This window comes from Pezoporus wallicus, unplaced genomic scaffold (assembly GCF_028554395.1).
Source record: "Pezoporus wallicus isolate ANWC-B61680 ecotype Strahan unplaced genomic scaffold, APGP_CSIRO_Pwel_v1 contig_2132, whole genome shotgun sequence".
NCBI classification, from domain to species: domain Eukaryota; kingdom Metazoa; phylum Chordata; class Aves; order Psittaciformes; family Psittacidae; genus Pezoporus; species Pezoporus wallicus.
Genome location: NW_026637551.1, coordinates 1589191 through 1611429, shown reverse-complemented (window position 1 = coordinate 1611429; position 22239 = coordinate 1589191). Strand labels below are relative to the sequence as shown.

The 22239-nt window shown below is 37.2% G+C and overlaps 1 protein-coding gene across 2 annotated transcripts in view; it reads left to right on the top strand.

Annotated features, from left to right (window-relative positions):
* PSIP1 (PC4 and SRSF1 interacting protein 1) overlaps nucleotides 1-21905 on the top strand; it is a 28934-nt gene extending 7029 nt beyond the window's left edge. The window contains exons 4-16 of one of the 2 annotated variants that reach the window (XM_057406289.1): nucleotides 2287-2403; nucleotides 4994-5104; nucleotides 5593-5655; nucleotides 7794-7914; nucleotides 9720-9795; nucleotides 10493-10718; nucleotides 11342-11460; nucleotides 13212-13267; nucleotides 14475-14545; nucleotides 15433-15534; nucleotides 16246-16465; nucleotides 18665-18776; nucleotides 21273-21905. In XM_057406289.1, the coding sequence (XP_057262272.1) occupies nucleotides 2287-2403; nucleotides 4994-5104; nucleotides 5593-5655; nucleotides 7794-7914; nucleotides 9720-9795; nucleotides 10493-10718; nucleotides 11342-11460; nucleotides 13212-13267; nucleotides 14475-14545; nucleotides 15433-15534; nucleotides 16246-16465; nucleotides 18665-18776; nucleotides 21273-21336 (1458 nt within the window). In that variant the 3' untranslated portion in view covers nucleotides 21337-21905. The remainder of the gene's footprint in view (nucleotides 1-2286; nucleotides 2404-4993; nucleotides 5105-5592; nucleotides 5656-7793; nucleotides 7915-9719; nucleotides 9796-10492; nucleotides 10719-11341; nucleotides 11461-13211; nucleotides 13268-14474; nucleotides 14546-15432; nucleotides 15535-16245; nucleotides 16466-18664; nucleotides 18777-21272) is intronic. The other variant, XM_057406290.1, reaches the window with a different exon arrangement.
* The last annotated feature ends 334 nt before the right edge of the window (nucleotides 21906-22239 follow it).

Below are 22239 nucleotides of genomic sequence, written 5' to 3'. Positions count from 1 at the left end.
TAAGCACAAGTGATGAACAATAAAATTGCTTGCCACCTGGCTGACCAGTACCAACCCTGGCCCCAGTAGTGATTGGTCCCTGCCAGCCAACTCCCCCCAGTTTATATACTGGGCATGATGTGCTGTGATATGGAATATCTCTTTGGCTAGTTTGGGTCATGTGTCCTGTCTCTTCCTCCTCATGGCTTCTTGAGCCCCTCCTCACTGGCAAAGCATGAGAGACTGAAAAAGTCCTTGATCACAGTAAGGACTACTCAGCAACAAGTAAAACATCGTTGTGCTTTCAGCACTGTTCTCAGACTAAAGCCAAAACACAGCACTGCACCAGCTACTAGGAAGAAGATTAACTATCCCAACTGAAACCAGGACAAGATGTTATCTTAGCATCCTATTCTCAAAGCTGGAAAAACAAGTGCAGTTGTTTTACAGTTCTTCCCTGCTAGTAATACAAGAAGGTGCTTATCTGCTTGGTAACAGGCTCTGTGGCTGTCTAAACTAACAGCTAAGGGGTCTTTGAAAGGTAGGGCTTCTGAATGTCTTAGTTGGGGAAGGAAAGGAAGTTCAAATCGTTGATCTAGGCATATTGGCAGTTTTATTGGGAGTTTGTGAGGAAGCTTGTATGTCTTAAGGGAGCAGAGTGGCTGAAATAGGCTTCTGGGGCTCCACCTTCCCATGTCTGCCAACTAGCGGAATGGTACAGGCAACAAGACACTGATGTCACAGAATTTTGCACAATTTAGCGTATTGACATAAGCTTTTTGTTACCAATTCTGATAATATGAAACAAAGACAAACAGAAAACATTTCAGCTTTCCCCAACCATCTCTGCTCTCCCTTTGCTGGTCTCCAGTCCCCTCACCACACGTTGCAGCAGTCCTTTGAGTGAGGTCATGGCAGCCCACTGGGGCCAGTGTGTTCTTGCTGAGAACCTCAGGTAAGGGCTCCTCTGCAGGCTGCAGTCCCCTCAGAGGTATATTATCTGCCTGCTCTGTCTCTGCTCAGACAGCACCTCAGGGCTGGAAGCTGGATTGGGCGACTCCTTGTGTGCCTCCTCTTTCCGGCCTCCCTCTGGAGGCACACCTCCCCAGCAGCATCACCTCTGCTGCAGCATCCCTCCAGCCTTTCTCAGGCAGCTGCTCTTCTCTGTAGCTGTGTTGGGGAGGTCAGTGTGCTGTGTGATAGGCAGGGTTTGGTGGAGGGCAGTGTGTCGAGCCATCTAGGACCAGTTTTGCCTGGATTTGTGACCAGCTTAGGGGCATTCTCAGAATGGGTTCCATGCAGCGTGCCAGCACCTACCAGCTGATTTTGTCAGTGGTGTGTGAGAGAAGATCAGTGTAGGCACTGGGGAGTAGCAGGAAAGATGAGGGTCTAGAAATTCAGCATGAATAGGTAATTTTGTGTTTGGCCACACAGCAGGTGGGATCAGAGAGGAGTGGGTAGTCACTTGGCAAAATTCTGGACACAAGGTTAATGTTAAAATGACAGACTTACCAGCTATTCATACAGAGAAATTTTCTTGCAACTTTTTGGTTTTTTCTCTTATTTGGCATGTTTTGTCTTAGGAAGTCCTTCTGAGAGCCATATTTTCTGTTTAACTGCTAAAACTGGCTGGACTGAAAGCAGTATTTGTACTTTGCAGATGTTGCTTGTAACTGCTAGTAAGAGAAGTAGAAGGCAGGAGGGAGCTTGTGGCTTGGGCTTAAATCCAAAACCACTTCCTCAGTGGGGGAAAAAATTAAGAGTTGGGGGCAGTTCTGCCAGCTTTGTTTGATGGAACTAATATTTAATAGTGTGATTGCTGTACACAATGCAATGGAATAATAATAAAAAAGTTATTTTGGCTTTACCTTCTCTTATTTCCATGCTTTTAATGTTAGCCTTTATTATTTTTTTTTTTATTTCTCTCCTCATGTTCTCAGGGGCAGGTAGTTGGCTCATTTAGGATTGATATCGTTCAAAACTGCAGGCAGTAGCATCACAAGTTGTACTTGTCCAAAACCAACTTTCTTTCTTTAAATTGTATATAAGAAAAAAACCTACATTGCAGTATTTTTAGTGTGAAAAATAAGTTGCTATAGCATTAAAGCTTGAAAATTTATCTGAAAACACAATTTGAACTGAAAAGTGTGGAAATGAATGATGTATTTTAGCATGCTTGTAGTTCTAGTCAGGTTTCCTTAGCATGATGCTTTTTTTGTGTAACATACAGGTGGCAGAATCTGAGTAGTGTTATTCGGTAGTTCAGGAAGGGATTTAGATTTCATTTTTGGTATTTTTATATTGAAGTCCCATTCAGCTGTTAACCCTCCTATCAAAGAAACTGCTCAAGAAGGCACTCAGGAGCCTGCTGAGGGGAGTGAAGAAAAAGCAGGAGCCAAAAGAAGAAAGAATTCTGTCCCAAAAGTAAGTGACTGAATTGATGCTTTTTTCTATCAGAAATGCTTTTAAGTCAATTGTATTGCCAAGTTTTAACTTGCATATTTTAATAGGGTTTTCCTGTTGTAACTGCCTTGCTCTTGCTTCTTTTCAGACATACGTACAGTAATATATTTGTCCTTTTAAGTAATATATATGTCTGTATATATACAGGCGTCCATATAGTAATATTTTTGCATTCCTTTTAAGATGCTGTACATGTTCTTGAAAATTAATTTCTTTACTGGTCTGTGTTGCCCAGACTTGAGCTTACCATAACTTAGGCTAAATTCCTACAGTACTTCCTAGTCAGGAGAAGGTAGAAACGATCACTAAGATTTAGCTTGAAGTTTTCCTTTCTGGTTTTGAAGACTTTTTAATACCATAGACAGGTATGACTGTCTTTTTCAATTATGAGGGTTTTTGTTGAAAATCCTAACAAAGCATAAGGTAGTCTGGACTGAAGGAGTGCTGCAGTGTATCTGCCTGAACAGATTGTAAGAATCAGTTATAAATAGGCCATATTCCTACTGGACTAATTAGGATATAAACGGCTATAAAGGATTTCATAGCTGTATCACTGAACTCTTGAGTCAGGAAAATATCTGTGAGTAATTGGTGTACAGTAGTTTATACAGAGTTCAGCTTTTTTGCTTTGTAAATGTGAGCATACTTTAGAATACTTCTGAAGCAAGATTTTGTTATCTTAAATCTGTTGTATTCACAGTAAGAAAACACACTTGAGTCTGAAACAGCTTACTGATAACTGTACATAGTTCATACTGTAAGAGGTGAATCTTCTTAGCTTACTGTACATTTAGTGATACTAGTGTAACATACTGCTTTGAACTTTCTCTATCCTTTAATGCTTTGGTTTGTTCATGTGGGTTTATTTGTCTTACGGTGTGGAACAGATGTGTGTCATTTCTTAGTTTTTTTCTAAGGAAAATAGAATCCTAAAATGACAAAAATTGTGGTGCAGATGGGGCTGATATATTCATGGTATTTAATTTATTTCTAACTCATTTCTGGAAATTACTATTCTACGGGATGAGCAGTGCCCTTAAATTGTCAAACTATTTTGAATAGACTTGCCTTGATTCTGATTGTTTTCATTTTGATGGTTTGCCAAGTTTCAGTGTAGTTTTTCTAGCCAGGTGTAGTTGGCTGTCCTTTAGTACTGATTTACAGTTGCAACTGAAAAATTTGTAATGTGTTGGATACAGACTGGATGTTCCTTAGGTAGAATTATGTAGAATTAGTTAGAAATACTAACATATTACTAGCAGCTATAATAGCTTCTTTTTTCAAGAGGAAAAAAAGACCTTTTAGTGGAGAAAAATTGTACTAGTAGTACGTAGATACGTAGATTTTAAACTGGACTGGTACGTCAGTTTGCTTCACTGTGAATTTATGCAGCAAGCAGCATAAGGTAGTGGGAATGGCTATGACACAAGCTTCATGCTTCTCATGGAATATGCTTTCAGCCTATCCTTAGCTGGCACTGTGAAAGAGAAACAGGAAGACGTAAGAGCCATTTAAACACAAAGATTGAATGGAAGATCCTGAATAGGTCTTTTTACATGGATTCTATAATTAGTATTAATCAGTTTAAGGCAAAATATGGAGCAGATTTACTCCTTCTGATACTAATGTAGCAATAACATTTTAACTGGCCATTGTTCTCTAGTTTCCTGTGGGTTTAGTGTACTTGTTACCCTTCTGTCTTAAAGTTGTAATCTGTAAAAAGACTCCCGTGATACAACATGTCTTCAAGTAATTATGAACATTGCCTCACAGCCTTGTGCCTGAGTTGCTTTGGTCAGTGTTGAAATTTGAGAACTGCAGCTGCATTAAAAAGGAATTTCACTGAAGGTGCTTGAAGATGCTTGCAGGTGGGGCAGTGCAATAGCATTAAAGTTGAGAGAGTGAACTGAAGATCTGAAAAATGTGCACATACGTAGGCTGCAGGGAAATGTTGATTATTTTCAAGTAAATTAGTACAAACTTGATTTTTCAAATCTTAATTGCTCATCTAAAATGCAGACTAGTATTTTAAGCTGAAAAAAAACCCCAACAAAACAGGAAAAATGTTTGATGACACCAATTATCACTAATTACTGTCTCATAAAGCAACTTGTTTGTGGTCTGTTTACTACACTGTCTTTGTTTAGTAGAATGATATTCTAAGTTACGTGTGATCTGTGACTTGGATATCCATCTGTGTGTAATAGATAAACAGTGATCCATATGAATCTGGGGTGTTCGCATGAACACTTACAAGTACTCATGTAATATGGTGAATAAGTGTAGTTATGTTATCATGAACACAAAGTGAAATTAAAGTTCCACTATAGTACATTGCTGTATTTTGACTTGTTTTGACAACAGTCTGCAGTTGTGTACTGGAGAAAGGTGATCCTGCCTTCAGCTCTTAAGGTATATTAAGAAACAAATGTATTTACAGACTTAAACTATTTAAAGTGAAAAGCAGCCTAATGGTTATTAGTGTGTTCTATTTTCAATATGAAATACTTTTTAATGCATTTTTTAACTCTTGTGTTGTCTCCCTTTGCAGTTATCACTTAAAGAGGATAATAACTTGCCTACAGAAGCTGAAACAGAAGAAAAGGAGCTGGATACTTTGAAGGAAGATGATCTACCTCCTGAAAAAAACAGTAATAAAGAAGTATGTGAGAGCTTTTCCTATGTGCCAGAGAGCATCTTGATATCACATTGAGCGACATAAATCTAGTATCAAGTACTAAGAAGCGACCATTATTACTACTGTGGCAGTCTCAGGAGCTGTTTAATGATATAAAACTTCCTATGTATTCACTTACATTTGTACCTCTCATTGAAGCTAACAGGAATTGAAGCTTTCATCAGAGAGAAAAATTTTAATCTGGCATGTCTGTAAGTTCAATTAAAACATGTCTACATGTTTATTTAAAACAGAATATTACTTGGTACTTTTTTTTTATCTTTCAGAAAAAACAACCCTGATTACCACGTAATCAGGATTTTAACAATTTAAGAGCAGGAGGTGTCTTCCTATGTATTACAGATTCTTCTCTAAATTATGTGCTAGAGGCTTCATTGGGGAAAAAAAGCTTAGAATCATGTAAGACACATCTTTGTCTTGCTAAGACTTAGCACTGTTTTTAATCTTCACAGGATGTGGTGAAAACAAATGATGCTTCTCATCCTAAAGTAGCTAGAAGAGGAAGAAAAAGAAAGGTAATATGTTTAATTCACCGTACTGGAATTTTTGGATGTGATGATACTGGATATTACTTCCTGTAATGACAGATTATGCATAAATTGAAGTGCTTGACACCCTCCTTTCCCCCTTCAAATGGCTGAAAGATTTATAGGAATGAAAGTTTTCCCAGAGAGTGTTCCACAGGTCTTAATTCTGTCTGATCTTAACATAGAGTAGGGAGTTCCCATCTTTTCCCAAACAGTGCACTGCAAGCAAGAGAAAATAAGATACAAAATGTTGCTAGACCACTTTTTTTTTTTTTTTTTTAATAGTGTATTTTAAAACTCTGAAAATTTCTTCTAACATAGTCATCACACTGAGCTACTTCCTATCAAGACCTGTCCTTTCTTAAGAGGTTGGATTTTTGTGGTCTCTTCAACCTGGGAAAAATTTTATGTAACTTTGAAAGAGGCACTTCTAGCTGCTTGCTTGGTGTGCTGCAGCTGTCATATTCATGTGGTCTCAGAGCAAGCCACATCAGGGCACTGATGCAGCTGAAAACTAGGTTAAAGTCGGGAAAATCTTTAATTTGAAACCATTTAACTTGTCGCATTAGTGCTGACAGCAGGGATGGGATGAATGCAAAGTAACTGTGACCTTGGTATGTTTGTCACAGGTAAGTTGCATCACAAAGAAAGGTAGGTATATATTTGGATGGTCTTACAAAAATGTCTTGAATATTTAAAAAATACAATTTAAAGTATACCTTACTTAGAAAAGTAAGTTTTATGAGAATCTAAAATAAAATTCAAAGAAAGCTTCTAGTCTGAAACAACATCCTTGAAATTCTTGAAAAAATGTCTGTGACTATGCATATTTATGATTTCAGCTTGTAAATGGGAGAGAACGCTCACAGTTGATGCAGAAACACAAAGATCTCATTTCTTTTCTTTTTCAAAAAGCACTCAAATCATATGGCTGTGGTGTGTTTTGTTTTAGAGACTTTAGGGCTTTTTTTTGCATCATAAGGTACTGCAGACCTAAAAAGTTTTCCTGTCAGTTTACTAGCTTTAGCTGACAGACTTCTGTTTGGCATCTGCTGTGTGCATTTGCATTGCTATAGGCTGTTGCTGAACAAAAACTGTATTTCGAGGGATGTGGTATGTGCTTGTAGGTTAGAAGAGAGTTGGCTATGCAGTTATATGACTTTGAATGTGTTTCTTACTTGCCTTAAGAAACATGGTGTTTTCTTTTACTGGGATTGTAAGAAAGGTGTTTTTCTGTCTTCATTTAAACTCCTTCTGTTGGCTGGTGTGAAGCACAGTTAATAAGAGAGATGTACCTCTGCTCTGTTCTAGATAGAAGCCTGTCTCTCTTCTTTCAAATTATCTTTTATTGTAGGTGCCCACAAAGAACATGAAGATAAATATGTATTGGCCCATAACTTTTCTGTTGCTGTTAGCTTGTGCTCCTACATCCAGGACACTAAGCTCTGTAAATATTTTTTCCAGTTGGGATTTTTCTCAATTCTTTTTATCTGGATAGCATGTTTCTGCAGGAAGATATGTATCCTTTCATTAAGATTTTTCTTTTGTCTTAAGTTCTGTCTTTACACATGCCTCCTTCCCCCAAATGGCTTTACAGATTAAGGTAGTTGTCTAGTTAGTGCAGTTCAGTGTACAGTTTTTTCACTGTGAATAACTGGCTATAGAACTAGAAGCAGGTGGGTTGGTTGTTCCATTTTTTTTTTATTTTTTTCCTGAGTATCTGTGTCTACTGACTTGACACTTTAATGCAGCTGGAGAAGATGAGAGCACTTAAAACAGGAGTATTACTATATGGGGGGGGGGGAATATTAACTGCTTAAGACTGGGTTTTGGCATGCTGTTACAGTGATCTCAAAAATACTTACAAATAATCTTTCTCCTTTGTTGCATCAAGATAGTTTGTTTTGAAAATTAATGGGCTGGTTGAAATCGCATAAAATGTATGAATGAATGGGTAGTGATGGTATGTAGATGGGGAAATTAGTGACATTCCTAACGAACTTGTCTTTCTCATGTGTAGAAGCAATAGCACAATTTCTAAAAGTTTAAAATTGTTGTTTGAGAAAGTAATTGATGAATTGGCACCCTGCGATTTTTTCACTTGTGAAATCCTTTCTTCAAATTAGGCTGAGAAACAACCTGAAGCTGAGGAAGTGGCAGCAGTGGCAACAGCAGGAGGAGCAGTGACAGCAGCAGCTCCTGGGCCAGTGTCTCCAAAAGTAAGCCCTAAGAGAGGAAGACCATCAGGTAACTTTAAAAGACAGATTTATTTCTTTTCACCACAGAAATATCTTCGAATTATTCAGAGAGCTATCACTTTCCCCTGAAGTACTACAGAGTATATTCTCATGCTAAATGCAGTCTTTGCTAAACACCTCCTCTCAAACTGATGAATTTAGAACATAAATGGATTTGTTAGCATTAATGCTCAGTCCTCTAAATAAGACAAATTTTTGAGTACAAGTGTCACCTTTAGAAAAGCTTTCTTCATGGAATGGTACAAAACTATAAATATACAATAAGAGATCTTTGTGCATTTTTGCTCCATTAATTAAGACCTTAATGGAGGTACTGTTAAAGGTCTATGAAATACTTTGTGTTAGAATATCCATAAAACGGAAGAGAACTGGAGGAACACAGAGCCTGCAGGTGGAACTCAGAGGACAGTAAAAACAAAGAAATGGAGAGACTTGTTTAAAAAAGTTTTAAGGCAGTCTGTGTAGATTGGTAGACAAATGAAAAGAAGGTATAACTGCTTCATTTTTTGTGTGGTGTTTTCTTGTTGGGTGTTTTTTTTTTGTTTGTTTTTCCACATGTATAATTAGAACCATTTGATAATTCTCCAGTGCTTGTTTCTTTCAAAGTCGTAATGATCTAATTCATTGGAATTTTTGTGGTAAGCTTGCAGATATTCTGAACTAATCATTAATGACTTCATCAGAAAACAGGTTTTGCAGCAGTTAAGTACATTGTGTGAGCATCTAGTCTGGAAAACAAATAATTTATACTTATCTGCATCTGCTGATGATATATGGAAGTAAATTTTAGGAAGTGCAGCCACAGTGCACTAGACTATGTAACTTTTGCGTTGGAAGCTGTGAGGAGATTCAGTATTATTTCAGTTCCTCCTCCCACCCTCCATTTCACTACACATACTAAATGTACATTTTTAATATCTGTGTGGGGTTTTTTTGCAGTTCTTTCAGTTTTTACTAACTACTGTCTGTGAGAACAGGCAAGGATTTGTAAAAGATGCTTTCATCTCCTGTATAAAATACCTTTTTGTAAAGTGTACTGTGCAGCCTTTTCTGATGTTGATGTGATGCAGGCATCTCTGACTTAACAGTGCTTTATGGTAACATGAACCGGAGTTTAAAAAGCGAGTATGAGGTTTCCTAACCACGTGTTCACTGTAATGTCAGACAAGTATTTAAAGGATATAAGTGCCAGAAAGGCAGATACACTGTTTGTCTTACTTTTAACAATAAGGTGAGTCTGAGGAAATAGAAAAGTTTGCTCTTTACTGTAGTGTGGTGGTAGAACTTCTTAACAGTGGTTTGTTATCAAGAAAAGCAATGGAAGCCTTATGATACATCTAAAAGTAATGTAAAAAAGTGATGGAAGCCCTTATGATGCATCTAAAAGGCAAACAGACTGCGTAAATGTGGACACTAAATTACTTCTTTCATTATTTAAGTTTAGTCTTTCTCATTCTCTAACTTGAAGCTTGTTTATATTAGTTATGCAAAACACAGGAACAAATCCTAATTGCACAGAGGGCAAAACCCACAAGAACTGGAAGTTGGAGCCTGTGGCTAAAAGGCCACCAAAGTTTTGAATTTACCAATCAGCTAAAAAGCCTCTAATTTTTTTCAAAGAGATCTTGATTAAAGTTTGTTATTCACTTAACACTTGAATTTTGTATAATAACAAAGTTAGGTTATATGTTTTAATTTAAGTGTAACTTCTGTCTGTTGAGCACAAGTCTTTCCTTATATATGAGGAGCATATGGTGGCTGTGGACTAACCTGTTATTTCTGTATAAATATTAGCGTCTGAAGTAAAGGTTCCAAAACCAAGAGGGAGACCTAAGTTGGTGAAACCATCTTGTCTGTCAGAGAGTGACTCGTGAGTTGTTCTGTTTTGTTTCTTAATATAAAGCTTCTTCATTGTATATAGTATTGTTCCTTATGTTAAGACTTCATAATCAGTACTGAGTTCCTGACAGGTTTTTTTGCCCCTTTAGTATTTAGTATGAGTTACTATTTATGTTGATTTTGTTATTCACAGCTTAAGTAATATGTAATTCAAGGAAGTACAATTCTGGAACAGGAGACGATTTTAACTTTCCTAATCTGTAAAATCTGTGTAAAATTCCATATAGAATTGTATTATGCTTGTAGAAAAGGAAAAGACAAAATATATAAAATGAAAATACTGAATTCTTTTGTATTTTTGTTTCAGAAATCCATTTTAATGGAATTCCAACACTGTTTTTACCTTCTTAATTTCTTGTGTCAAATCCTCAGTGCTTTTAATAACTGAGGGAGTGGCTGAGCATTAGTGTAATTTTCCATAGATAGATGCACAGTTTCAGTGTATCTACACTTTAAGCATATTTCATAAAGCTACTTTACAGTGCATGTGCTCTTGGTCCTGCAGAAACATGTGTGGGAAGAACAGAGCATTAAATTCTTGGGTTTGGATTTATACACATACATTAGTGTTAGCTTCATTAGTGCCTCTTTAAGAAGAATGTGATGTTTTAATGTTTTAAACTCACTGTAGGTAATGGATATGATGTCTAAATCTGTTCATGTTTTAGTGTTAATGAGGATGAAAAGCCAAAGAAAAAAGGACCAGAAGACAAGCCCAAAAAGCAAGGGAAAAAAGATGAGGAAAGTCAGAAGGAAGAGGAGAAATCAAAGAAAGAATTTGACAAAAAGGAAGGAAAGAAAGAAGCTGAACCAAAGAGGAAGAATGCTGCAAAAGTGGGTTCTGCATCAGCTTCTGATTCTGAGGATGATGGAGAAGAACAAGAAGGTGACAAGGTACAATTTTGCTTTCCTGATATATTTACTATAGGGGAAATTAGTATCTGAAGATCTTTCTTTAAGTTAATGCTCAACCTTAGTAAAGGTAGACCTGTGTCTGGTTAATATAGATACATAGAATAAAAGTTGCGGAACTTCATTTTGTCAAGTAAGTCAGGAACTCATTTCGTGTTATCTAAGCATCTTTTCTAGAATACTTTACTTTTAACAAGGATCTAAATGTAGCAGTTATTTTGTCAAAAGGCTTTTTCTATCTATGTTCCTTAGAATGCAGACTTTTTTTTTCCTTGGGTATACCTAAGAATATTTGGCTTGAAATCAGGTTTTTGAAAGGTATAAAGCTGTTCCTAGCAAGTCATTGGAATGTCTTCATTTTTCTGGTGCATAGGATATTGCCTTCTATTAGAAAAGGAGAAAGGGAGAATGAGCTAAAGAAATTCAGAGCTTACCAACATGTGGAGATCTTCTATTTAGTTGCAGGGAAAGCCAGCTTGTGTGAGGTAGTATGTCAGAGCAGAATTGCTTCGAAGATAGTGTACATAGCTTTATCTGTTACAGAAACAATGATTTAATAATCTTGATTTTTCTCTTTCCAATCCTAAAACCTAAAATAAAAACAGAAGAAAAAAGGGGGAAGAAGCTTTCAGGCAGCTCATAGAAGAAATGTTGTAAAAGGCCAACATGAAAGAGAAGCAGCAGAAAGAAAACGTAAGCAAGAGGAACAGACAGAATCTGAATCGTGAGTATGTTTTAACATGTGGTGTCTGCAAGTTATCTGTAAGTTTTGGATCCATTAGACTGAGAACTGGTAGGATGTATTAGTCCATAGTTATGGATTTTTGATCATGTTGTGGAATGCATAGGGTTACCTGGAAAACATTTCTTTGTCTGGCTGCGGAAATTTGTGCTGTCAGACAGAACAAGGGAAAAAATTGAGAATTATTCTACTGTAGCACCGCAAAGCCATTAGAGGGATACTGGGCGCAGTCTGCATTTGTCAGATAAATCACCACAAATGAATCATGCATGAGAATGGAAGAGATCTTGCCAGAAACCGAGGGGGAGGGGGGAGGAGGTTTGGGACAGTAGGAATAAATCTGACTCGTTCTCAAGAGCCGTTTTGCCAATGAGTGAAGAAGCTGCCACCGTGAGAGCATGATGATTGTGTCCCCCAGGGTGGGGCATGAGGCAGAAGAAAGGAAGCGCAAGGTAACAATTCAGAGAAAAAGGGGTAGGACAATGGTCCTCTTCGCCATTTGCACAAGAAAGTTCTATTTTTCATGTTCATTAACAAGAATTAGTATGGGGTTTTTTATTCTCTAGCTCTTCCTTCTCCCTGTCACTCCTCTGGAAACAACATAATTACTCTACTTGCCTATAGCAAACCTAAGCATTTCCAAATCCAGAGATACTAAACTGCCCTCAGCATCTTTGCAGCATAATTTATCACTAAATCTGACATAGGCTGAATATTTCTGCAATCAAACTGTCATATACTGATGTGGTTGTAACAATCAAGCCTCTACTTTTAAATAGCTGTCATTTCATGCATTGGAGGGATGCGTAGAGCTTTGTTTCAGTAAGATAAAGGAGTAGTACCTAATGAACGCATAATGAATTCAATGATGACTAATACCACAAAACTAAATATTAAAAAGTAGAAAGATTTCTTTTTGTGCTGTCTTAAAGTTCCTCTGCTAATACACTGAATATAGCTGATAGCCCTTTCTTTTTCATTACTTTTCTCATCATCACAGTTTCCATTTTTTGGTCTTGTAACTACTTCATTAGTACTTATATAGGTCTTAATACTGGTGCTTTGTACACCATTGTGTATATACACACAGGTTACATGTACCATTTAAATGGTGTGGGCTTGTGCTGCTTGTTGAAGTAAAATAGTCATACAGACTTTAAAACTGTTGATTCTGTAACTGGATAGAGTATGAAAGGAGAATGGAAGATGACAGGCATGCCTGCCTGGATACTTCGTGGATGCTTGTCACTCTGAAGGAGTGGTGAAATAGTAAATTCTAAAAGCCTTCAGTAAGACAAGACTGAGGAACTGCTAAACAGGGGTTCAGAGTCTTCTCTGAATAGGGTTCAAAAGCTTGGTTGAAAGACTGTCAAATAGTTTTAGTCTTCTTCATCGTAATAAAAATATTTTCTTTCTCCATAACTTACTCTGTACAGTGCCATTTAACCAATTTGTACATGCAACTAAAACAAAATACAGTTTGGAAATGTGACTTGTTTTTAAAACTTCATCTGCTGCTTCTGGGGAAAACTGTCAGTATGGAGGATTTATCAGCAGTATCTCAGCTAACTAATCTTGTTAACTTATTTCAGTCTTTGGAAACCAGAACTTGGCTTTTTGTGGCTTTTGCATGCTAATACCTCAAAACATCACATCTTCTTTAAAAATATGGGGAGGGAAGATGGAAAAGCAGACTTTATGACCTTATAAAAACACTTTAATGTTTTTGATAGGCAGAATAAAGAAGAAGGCAAGAAAGCAGAAGTTAAGAAGATGGAGAAGAAGAGAGGTCAGTTTAGCTTCTTTGGACTGCTTTTTGGTTATCTTAAATTTTGAGCAAAATTATCTGCCTGCATAAGACAATTTACTGCTGAGGGTGTCTGTGGGATCTCAGATGTTTGATCCATGGCTGTCCTTCAGGTCTGTGAAACAGCGCATTCTTCTGTGTTTGTTCTTTCTTCAGTGCATAAGAACAAGTCTTTGCTATTCCCATTTTATTGTCATTCAAGCTAATAAACCTTGATGATCCCTTCTGGTTGTGAACAAGATACAAAAGTTCTTATTCTTTGAACCAAATCTCTTTAGTTCTTTTTTCCCTTCTGTCTCCTCACAACACAATAATCTGAGTGACCTTTTGGGAGTATTTTGGTACTACCTCTTACTAAGCAGGAGGCTTCCTAAGCAAGAGGCTTTGATTCAGATTAGTCTAGCCTTGTCTACTAAACCACTCTTGCAAACTGACCTTCATAGGGATAAATCATTCCTTCTTTAGTACTCCGATCTTTAAGGACAATCCAAACCACTGGCTGTAATTTGTAGTATAGTGCAGATCCAGTGGCAAGGACTCCAACCAAACCAGTATTGGTGGGGGGTAGAAGTTACCAAACCCATCGAAGACAGATTGGACTTGAAGGAGACTCTGTTTGCTTGCAGCATTTTTCAGAATACATACCACTTGTGTATTGAAAAAAAGAAAAATCCAAACAGCCATTCAGCATCTGAATTGGAGACGGACATGTTCATACATCAGTCACTCCTCCTGGAGCATGTGTACTGGGAGCATTTTATTTGGATGGATTTGGACTCTTAACTTGAATTATGTCCAATTTACTGAAAACAAACCCATCAATACCCAGGTGTCCAGTCATTAGAGGTTTTCCAGCTTTTAACTCTTAGTGTTTAGTGAAACTTATAACCTGGCCCACAGGTAGAGGGTGACAGCTGTATATTGAAGTAGAAAATTATGTTCGGTTTGTAACTCCTAAGAAGAAAACTGTAGGTTGCTAATAGTGTTCAGTTTTAAAAAGCTGTGTACTTTTTTTCTAATGGTAAGCCCTGTGGTTTGTTTATGTGTGCACTTGCATCATTATCTGATGTGGAGTGCCTTCCCATATTTTTCTGCATTCTGTGTGAAGTTCAGGTTTGTAGAAAGGTTTCTGTAAAAACAGACCTCATGTGATTATCAAATATTCATGCATGCTATTTCTAATCTTCAGAAACATCAGTGGATTCTAGGCTTCAAAGGATACATGCAGAAATTAAGAACTCCTTGAAAATTGATAATCTTGTAAGTATATATTTTTTAACTGATTTATGTGTATAATTATGGTAGGGACTACTTGATACTTGGCATGTGTGTTTTTAATTATACTGAGAATGAATGGAATTTTGTCAGTTTGAAAGATAACTGCTGCTTAAATGAGGTTACTATGGACATTAAAAGATCAAAGAAAAAATTGTTTTGTTTGGAAATACTGCATAATAAGTTATTTACCTGAAACATTCAAATAGAATTCTGTTAAATGAAGCATCTGTGCTAGCTAAGCCTGAGCCATGCAGCAGTACCAGAAGGGCACAGTGACTGTAGCAGTGGTACACTCTCTGAAGGAAAGGGAAGGATTGAACCATCCTGGTGTCTCCTTGAAGGGGCAAAATGGGGATTATACAGCAATCCTGGAAGCTTCTGGAGCATGATAACTTCCGAACACATCATTACTTCTAGGTATACTCCATAGCCTGTCATTTATCAGAGTTAACTGAGAAATCTGCAAAGATAAAGTTCAGTATATTAACTGAAATCCACTCAAGGTGGTTTGCTGCCCTTTCAGTGGCAGGTCATTTGGAAAAAATCATGTATGGAAAAGGCTGATGACAGGGAATAGCTTCAAGTACAAAAGTACTACAATTGTGAAAACAGCATAAAGCTCCAGTTTGTATTTTGAAAGTGTAAAATTATTTTTAAAAATTGCTTTTTGTTAGGGAAGTAGCTGAAAGGCAACTGATGGTCATTTTTATTTGCCAGTTTGACTGTACAGATAGTTCCAAAACTGCACACATAGTCAAGCTAAGGATATTATAGCAAGGTATCTCTGCACAAGGAAATTAATTTAGTATCGCTAATTAAAGACTATTAACATGCAAGTTAAGTCTTCAAACTATCTTGTTTATGTACAGGATGTGAACAGGTGTATTGAGGCTCTAGATGAGCTTGCATCCCTTCAAGTCACAATGCAACAAGCTCAGAAACATACAGAGATGATTCTGACTCTAAAGAAGGTGAGATCTGCAATGTTAATCAGAGTAACCTGTGTTTTCTTAAATTAGTATCACCACTATTTACTACTGGAGTACTGTGTCCAGTTCTGGTCCCCACAATTCAGGAATGGTGCAAACAAACACAAGAGGGTCCAAAGGAGGGCCATGAAGATGATCAAAGGGCTGGAGAACCTCCCCTGCAAGGAAAGACTGAAGGGGTTAAGTCTTTTCTTCCTGGAGAAGTCTTAGGGAGGGAGGGTTTATCACAGTATTCCATCACCTAAGGGATAGCTACAAAGAGTTTGGAGGCTCTCCCTCCCTTCACATGGAGCCACGTCGAGAAGACAAGGAGCAGTAGGTACAAGTTGAACTGGGAGAGGTTTTATCTCAATACAAAATTTGTTTTTTACAGTGAGTTCAATCTTGCACTGGAACAAACTCCCCAGGGACATGGTGGAGTCCCCATCACTGGAATATTTAAAGCTGCAGTTGGAAAGGATGCTTGATAACTTCATGCAGGCTCCTTCTCCTACAAGGGCTGTTGAAACATTGAAACAGATGATGTTTGGAGGTCTCTTCTAATCTGGGCTGTTCTATGATTCTGTGATAATCAGAGAGTGTACAAGACCATGATCTCATTTCAGGTTTAATGAAGACTTTCATCTAGCACATGATGAAATTACATGGGTAAATTCCAAAGTGGAACTTGTGATTTTATTACTTTGATTTCAGATACGGAAATTCAAAGTTAGCCAAGTTATCATGGAGAAATCTACAATGCTGTATAACAAGTTCAAGACCATGTTTCTGGTTGGGGAAGGAGATTCTGTTCTTTCCCAAGTATTAAATAAATCACTTGCTGAGCAGAAGCAGCATGAAGAAGCCAACAAAACCAAAGAACAGTGGAAGAAAGGAGCAAACAAAAAAATGGAAAAGGAAAAGGACCAAACAGGTAAGTCACTGTTGCTTTTAGTTTCTTGTCATATAAAAGACCTGCTTTCCATTGATTTTTTGAGCCAGCTTAAAGAAAACTGTTGATAGAGGAATTGTACCCATCTGTTAAAACATAGGATAACTACAACTTTTAAATTCAAGGGTTCATATTTTCCATGGCTATTTTACCTTTATTGCCTGAAGACGGAGGCTTTTGCAAAAGTTTATTTTAGCATTCTTGTACTTTGTAAATTTTCTAACTTTTTTACCTTGTAGAATTTAAAAACAAAAGAGGCAGAATAGCAAAGCACCTTCTGTTCCTTAAGTAGTCTTCTGGTGCCTAAACTTCCAACTTTGCTTTAACTGCTTCATTTCCTTCACTAGCCTCTTCCTGTATCATACATACAACTATGTGTAGCAGCAGCTTTTAACTACTTACTATGTCTGTGATGCAACTTTAATAGTTCAGTGTAACAGTAAAGAAACAATCATCATTTAAGGGAGAATAGGCCTTTATACCCTTAGTAGTACTATTGCAGATTAATCATGAGCACTTGCACAAGTACAGCATGATTTTGAAAGCCTCCCAGAGTAAGAATGCTCTGCAGTAACTTAGGTCAGTTATTAAACGAAAAAAAAAGCAAAAGAAATGTAGAAAATAGATACTTGCATTTTTAAATAGAGGAACAAAATGAGAGAAACAGTGGGAAGCTGTGTGGCAAATGAATTTATATCCTTGAAGATGCAGAAATTCTATCCACCTTGATCTCCACACACACTGGAAGGAAATTATATTTACTTCGAACTTGAATCCTTGGAGCGTTTCAGGAAATAGTTTAAAAGTTACACCAGCTAGGTCTGGAATAAACAAATTACTGTAACTGTGGTGATGGAGGATAATGAGGATTCAGAATAACCACAGTTGAAATGCCACTGTATTTGTAACTGTAAGACAGCAAGAAAGATGATAAGATCCAACCATTTTGTGGTGAGGGAAGTATGTATGATATAGTAGAGGTTCCCCACAGGTAATTCCCTAACTCGGTGATCAACACAGCTAATAACACTTCAGTGAAGGTACTCCACAGAAGGTTAACACTAAACTTCAAAAGAACACCCTGAAATACCATATTGTTGCCTACTCAAATGGAGAATGGTAATGTTTTATGAAAGTAGGGGGATATTTCATGGAAGTGGGGTTTTCTTTATTTGCTGCAAAGAGAAATTTTGGTTCCTTAAGTTTGTGCTTTTGCTTTTTAAAAATGGAACTACTGAACTCTCACTGTCTCTACAAAGCACAATTACAGCATGTTGTACTTCAGCTGAAGTACAGCTTCAGACTGTCTGCTTCGTAACAAGGAATTAGAATCTCATATCAAAATGATCTTGTTTGGGTTTTAGCATCTCTTAGCCTGCAGGTACTCAGATGAGCAGTGTCGTTGTGGTTTTGTTGAGTTGTTGTTGTTGTTTGGGTTGTTTTTTTTTCTGTACATGGTAGTTGAATGGAGAATTGGCAGTTTTTTGTAAACCTGTAACTTCAAGTAAAATGGGAGTGACTTAGTGACATTCCTTGGTAATTCACTCAAAATTCACTGGTTTGTAATACTAGAGCAAGACATGTATTCATTACAGAAATCTTAAAGAGTTAAATATTCCTGCTTTGACTTCATGAAGTACAGCTTGTACATACTGCTTTGTTTTCCTGCTTGACAGTTGCATGCTGTAACTTAACGCTTTTACTCTATTTTATAGATACTGTTTGTCATATCCTGGTTATACGCATATTTGTTAAGAGTTGAAAGTAAACAAAAATCCATGCAACTAGTAACTCCTCCAATTACCCACCAAAATTGTCTGACCAGGTTAGAGTGGAAAATGGAATTTACTCCTGAAGCATAGTCTCTCAGTGCTCAGAATATATATAAACATTAGTCCTATTACCTGTAGCCTGGCAAGCACAAGAACTTGAAATTGCATGGAATATATATACTGTTTATTTTCCCATTGTTAAAATTCTGGTATGAAGCTCACTGCATGGAATTTTTGAGATTGACGTATAAGTTACTGCTTTCTGTATTGTTTCAGCTGCTGAGCATCAAGGTGAGGGGAAAACATTTATAGTGCTTGAGTTGATAAAGTTAAATTATTTCAGGCTTTTTGTAGCAGCGCTTGTGCTGCCTGCAGTACTGTTTTCTTTCCCTGCCCTTTCATTTTAAAGGTCCAAAGGTTCTGAATGGAGGGTCTGAAGCTCAAGACACCAGCCAGTCACAACAAACTGGAGAGAATGCTGAGGACAAGAAAGATAGGCATGAAGTTGGCAGTAAGAAAAAGTGAGTTAATAACCTTACTGAGCCAAGGATCTGTTCTGCTCTAGCAAAATGTAAAACAGAACATTATTTTATTTATTTTATTTACTTAACCATGCTGAGGTACTGTTTTCTTTACAGAGTTTTCTCTCAACTTCAGAGAATGATAATAGCATGTGAATCTTCTGATAAGGTTTTGAGTGAGCTTCACTTACTGCTACAGTGAGACTTTAAAAAATGGCATGATGTCCTGCTAGGACAGAACCTGCATGTCACATGGTGAAACAGGGCAAAGTATAAGCTTTTTCCTGTATGTTAGACTATTTGATGCTATTAAGTTGGAAGGAAAGAAGCCTTGAGCCAGGTCTTACAGAAACTAATGGGATTTATCAAGTTTTTTATGAAATCATATATTTTAACCAATAGTCAAGCCATCTTAATTAGTATTCTATAGTGTTGCTATAGATTTGCCCAAAAGCAGATAAACTGTAGGCTTGAACTTTTAGACTGGTGAAATCTCAGGACTGTGAACGCTTCAGAGAGGCTGATGCATTTACCTTCTCTGTAAGGATGCTTGAATTGTCAGGAGGTGTAGGTACTTAAACTTTAACCTCACTGAAAAATAATGGTTTGCAAAGAACAAGCAATGAATCTCTTATAGAATATGAGAAGTACTTAACAGAATTCAGTACACAATGAGGAAAAGGCCTACAATTATCCTTGAGCTGAATTGCTTTGTTGAAGTACCACTTTGTTTTGTCTGAGTAGTTCTGCAGCCTTATTGAAGGAAGCTCTCTATTCATCACAGTCTTCATGCAGGCCAGGAGGAAATGCAGTTGCCTGATGTCATGGTTTAACCCAGCTGGTAACTCACACCATGCAGCCATTCACTCACCACCTCTTTTATCCCCCTGGGTGGAAATCAGGACACCTGGTGTTCTCTTGGCTGCCTGCTGAGTTAAAACTGTGCAAATAAGTTGAATATTGACTGCTGTTTACAGTGAGGTAAAATTGAACAGAACAAAACAAAAAATCCCCTGCAGATGAAAATGAATGCAGTATTTGCTGAGAGGCAGCCTCAGAGCTGCTGAGTACACAGCTTTCAGAAGTGACATTTGGGAATCATTTTGTCTGAAGTGTTGTGGGAACATAATGAAGGCACAAGCATAGCTTCCTGGTACAGCTTACACAGTTTAGCACACTGCTTAAATACATTATTTAGCCAGGTCATGCCATGGTACTAAGAAGGGGCAAAACCCAAGTTACTTGAAATTGCTAGCAAGGCAGTAGCAATAGAATATACTTGACCAAGTATTTAAAAATACCTGACTACTAAACCAGTTCTCCAAGGTAGAATTTTTTTCCATGCCTTGCTCCTTTCCTTGTTCCTGCAGAACATGACAAACGTGAGGATTATTGAGTGGCAGAGAGACAGTCTCAGTCTGATGTTCTTTATGTTTATGATTTAAGAGAATGACGAATATTTGGGTGTATACATGGCACGTCAATGGACATTGGTCAGAAGAAACTCAAGGCAGATAATTCAGTTGTGCAACATGCTTGGTAAAGGCTGTTGACTATAAAAAATGTTTCAAACAAACAACTTTGAGGCAAGACAATTTATATTCTTAAAACTTCAGTAACTGTGATTTTTATCTGTAAAACCTGCAAGTATAACCTCCACGAATGAGGTAGTGGGGGTGTCATATTCTGCTAAAAAATATTTGTCTTTAATTGTGTGAGGTGTTTGCTACAGCCTTCAGCTCGACACTCCAGCCCGTTCTTCCACTTTCCTAAGCAAAGAAACAAGCCCACTTTATGAGTTACTTCTGTGTTGCTGCTTGAGTGCAGTTGTACTCATTGCTGCCTCTCAGCTATAGATTCCTCTTGCAAATACCCCGCATGTTAAGAAATGCATCCACATACCTGTACTAAATTCAGGCAAGCTACAGACTGGCGTCTGTCCATCAGACAAACTTCCTTTTATTCAGTATTTTTCATACATTTTTATTTGCAGTATTCTGTTTCTTAGAAGGGAGAAACCAGTAACCAAACTAAGTTATGAGCACATCGTTAATGTTCAAAGCAAGATGGTACTTAAGAGATTTTGGAAGACGGCAGTTGTTTAACATAATACTTTTAAAGTGATTGGCACTTAAGAACATCTTTCTGTTCTCATCTGGTAAAAATACATACTGATTCCGGAGGATTATTCCCAGCTACTAAGCAAAGTTACAATTGGTAGGGTACATTACACTGGAGTGCTTCTCCTTGTGTGATTCATGTGTGTACATCAGTGTGATTCATGTTAATTGCTGCCTGCTTAGATTTGCGTCTGGGTGGTGGGGCAGTTGCCTTAAGAATACAGCTGGCACCTCCATGTGCTTCGGACCTTCAGGCTCCATCTACTGCTGCATGTGCATCAGCATCACTTGCTCCAGACTGCACAAGCGTGTCTGGAGTAAGTATTGCTCTCTGCATTTTTATATGGTCATTGATGCTGCTTTATTTTGTTTCTAGGACATGTGGTGAAGAGAGAGAGCTTGAAAAGTCAGCAAAGGATCCTGCCTTTGAAAGCAAATGATACCAGTCCAGTCTTCTTTTTTTTTTAAATACACATTAAAGAGGATTGTTAAGTTTTGCATTTGAAATCTATAGACTGCTGAAAGTTCTAAGTAATTTTATAAGCATAGTATTTTAAAGTTAAATTTTGTGGAATAGAAATCTCTTTAATCATGGTTTAAAAGTATTTAAACACTTTTGCCAATAGTTTTGCCCAGTATTAACAGGTAAGACATTTCGATAGATGAAAATTGGTTAGAAGACAAATGCTTACATGTTACAGGACTTAGAGTGGTAGTATATTTTTACCTGACTACTGTATGTTTCTCTAGGTAACAGCAGGGAAAAGTGTAAATACTTTTAACTGCCCACTTGCTTCATTTGTATAAAACTTGTCTTCCTTCCTATGAAACTGACCTCTGTTTGTGCATAGTTTTTCAACTCTTGTTGGGATGTCTTTTCACTGTGTTTTGTAGGAGTTGGAAGCAGCTTTTTTATAGCCGTTAAAATGTTAATGTATGAGTTAAGTATACTTAATCACCTTTTTTAAAGAAGTTTAGTTCTGTTCTTGCAACTTGTTGTGCCAATTTACTGCAATGTGACTTTATGGTATGCTTTTGGTATAATAAGTATACTAGAAAGAAACATAGTGTTCCTACAGAACCTGTAGGATTCACATTGGTTAGAACAGTCTTAAACACTTTATGAAATTAAAGAATTTTAAATTGATAAGGAACATATAGAGGAATGACAGGTGTCTGGGTGTAGTTCTACTTTGGTTTTATTGCCTTGGCATTAACTTGGGGATTTTGAACTTGCATTTTAGCAGAAACACTGGTGGAGTATGTTAAGAACAACTCCTAAAGGCACAAAAAGGAAATGTAACAGCTATAACGTCCTCTGAAAATTCTTTCTTGAAACATAT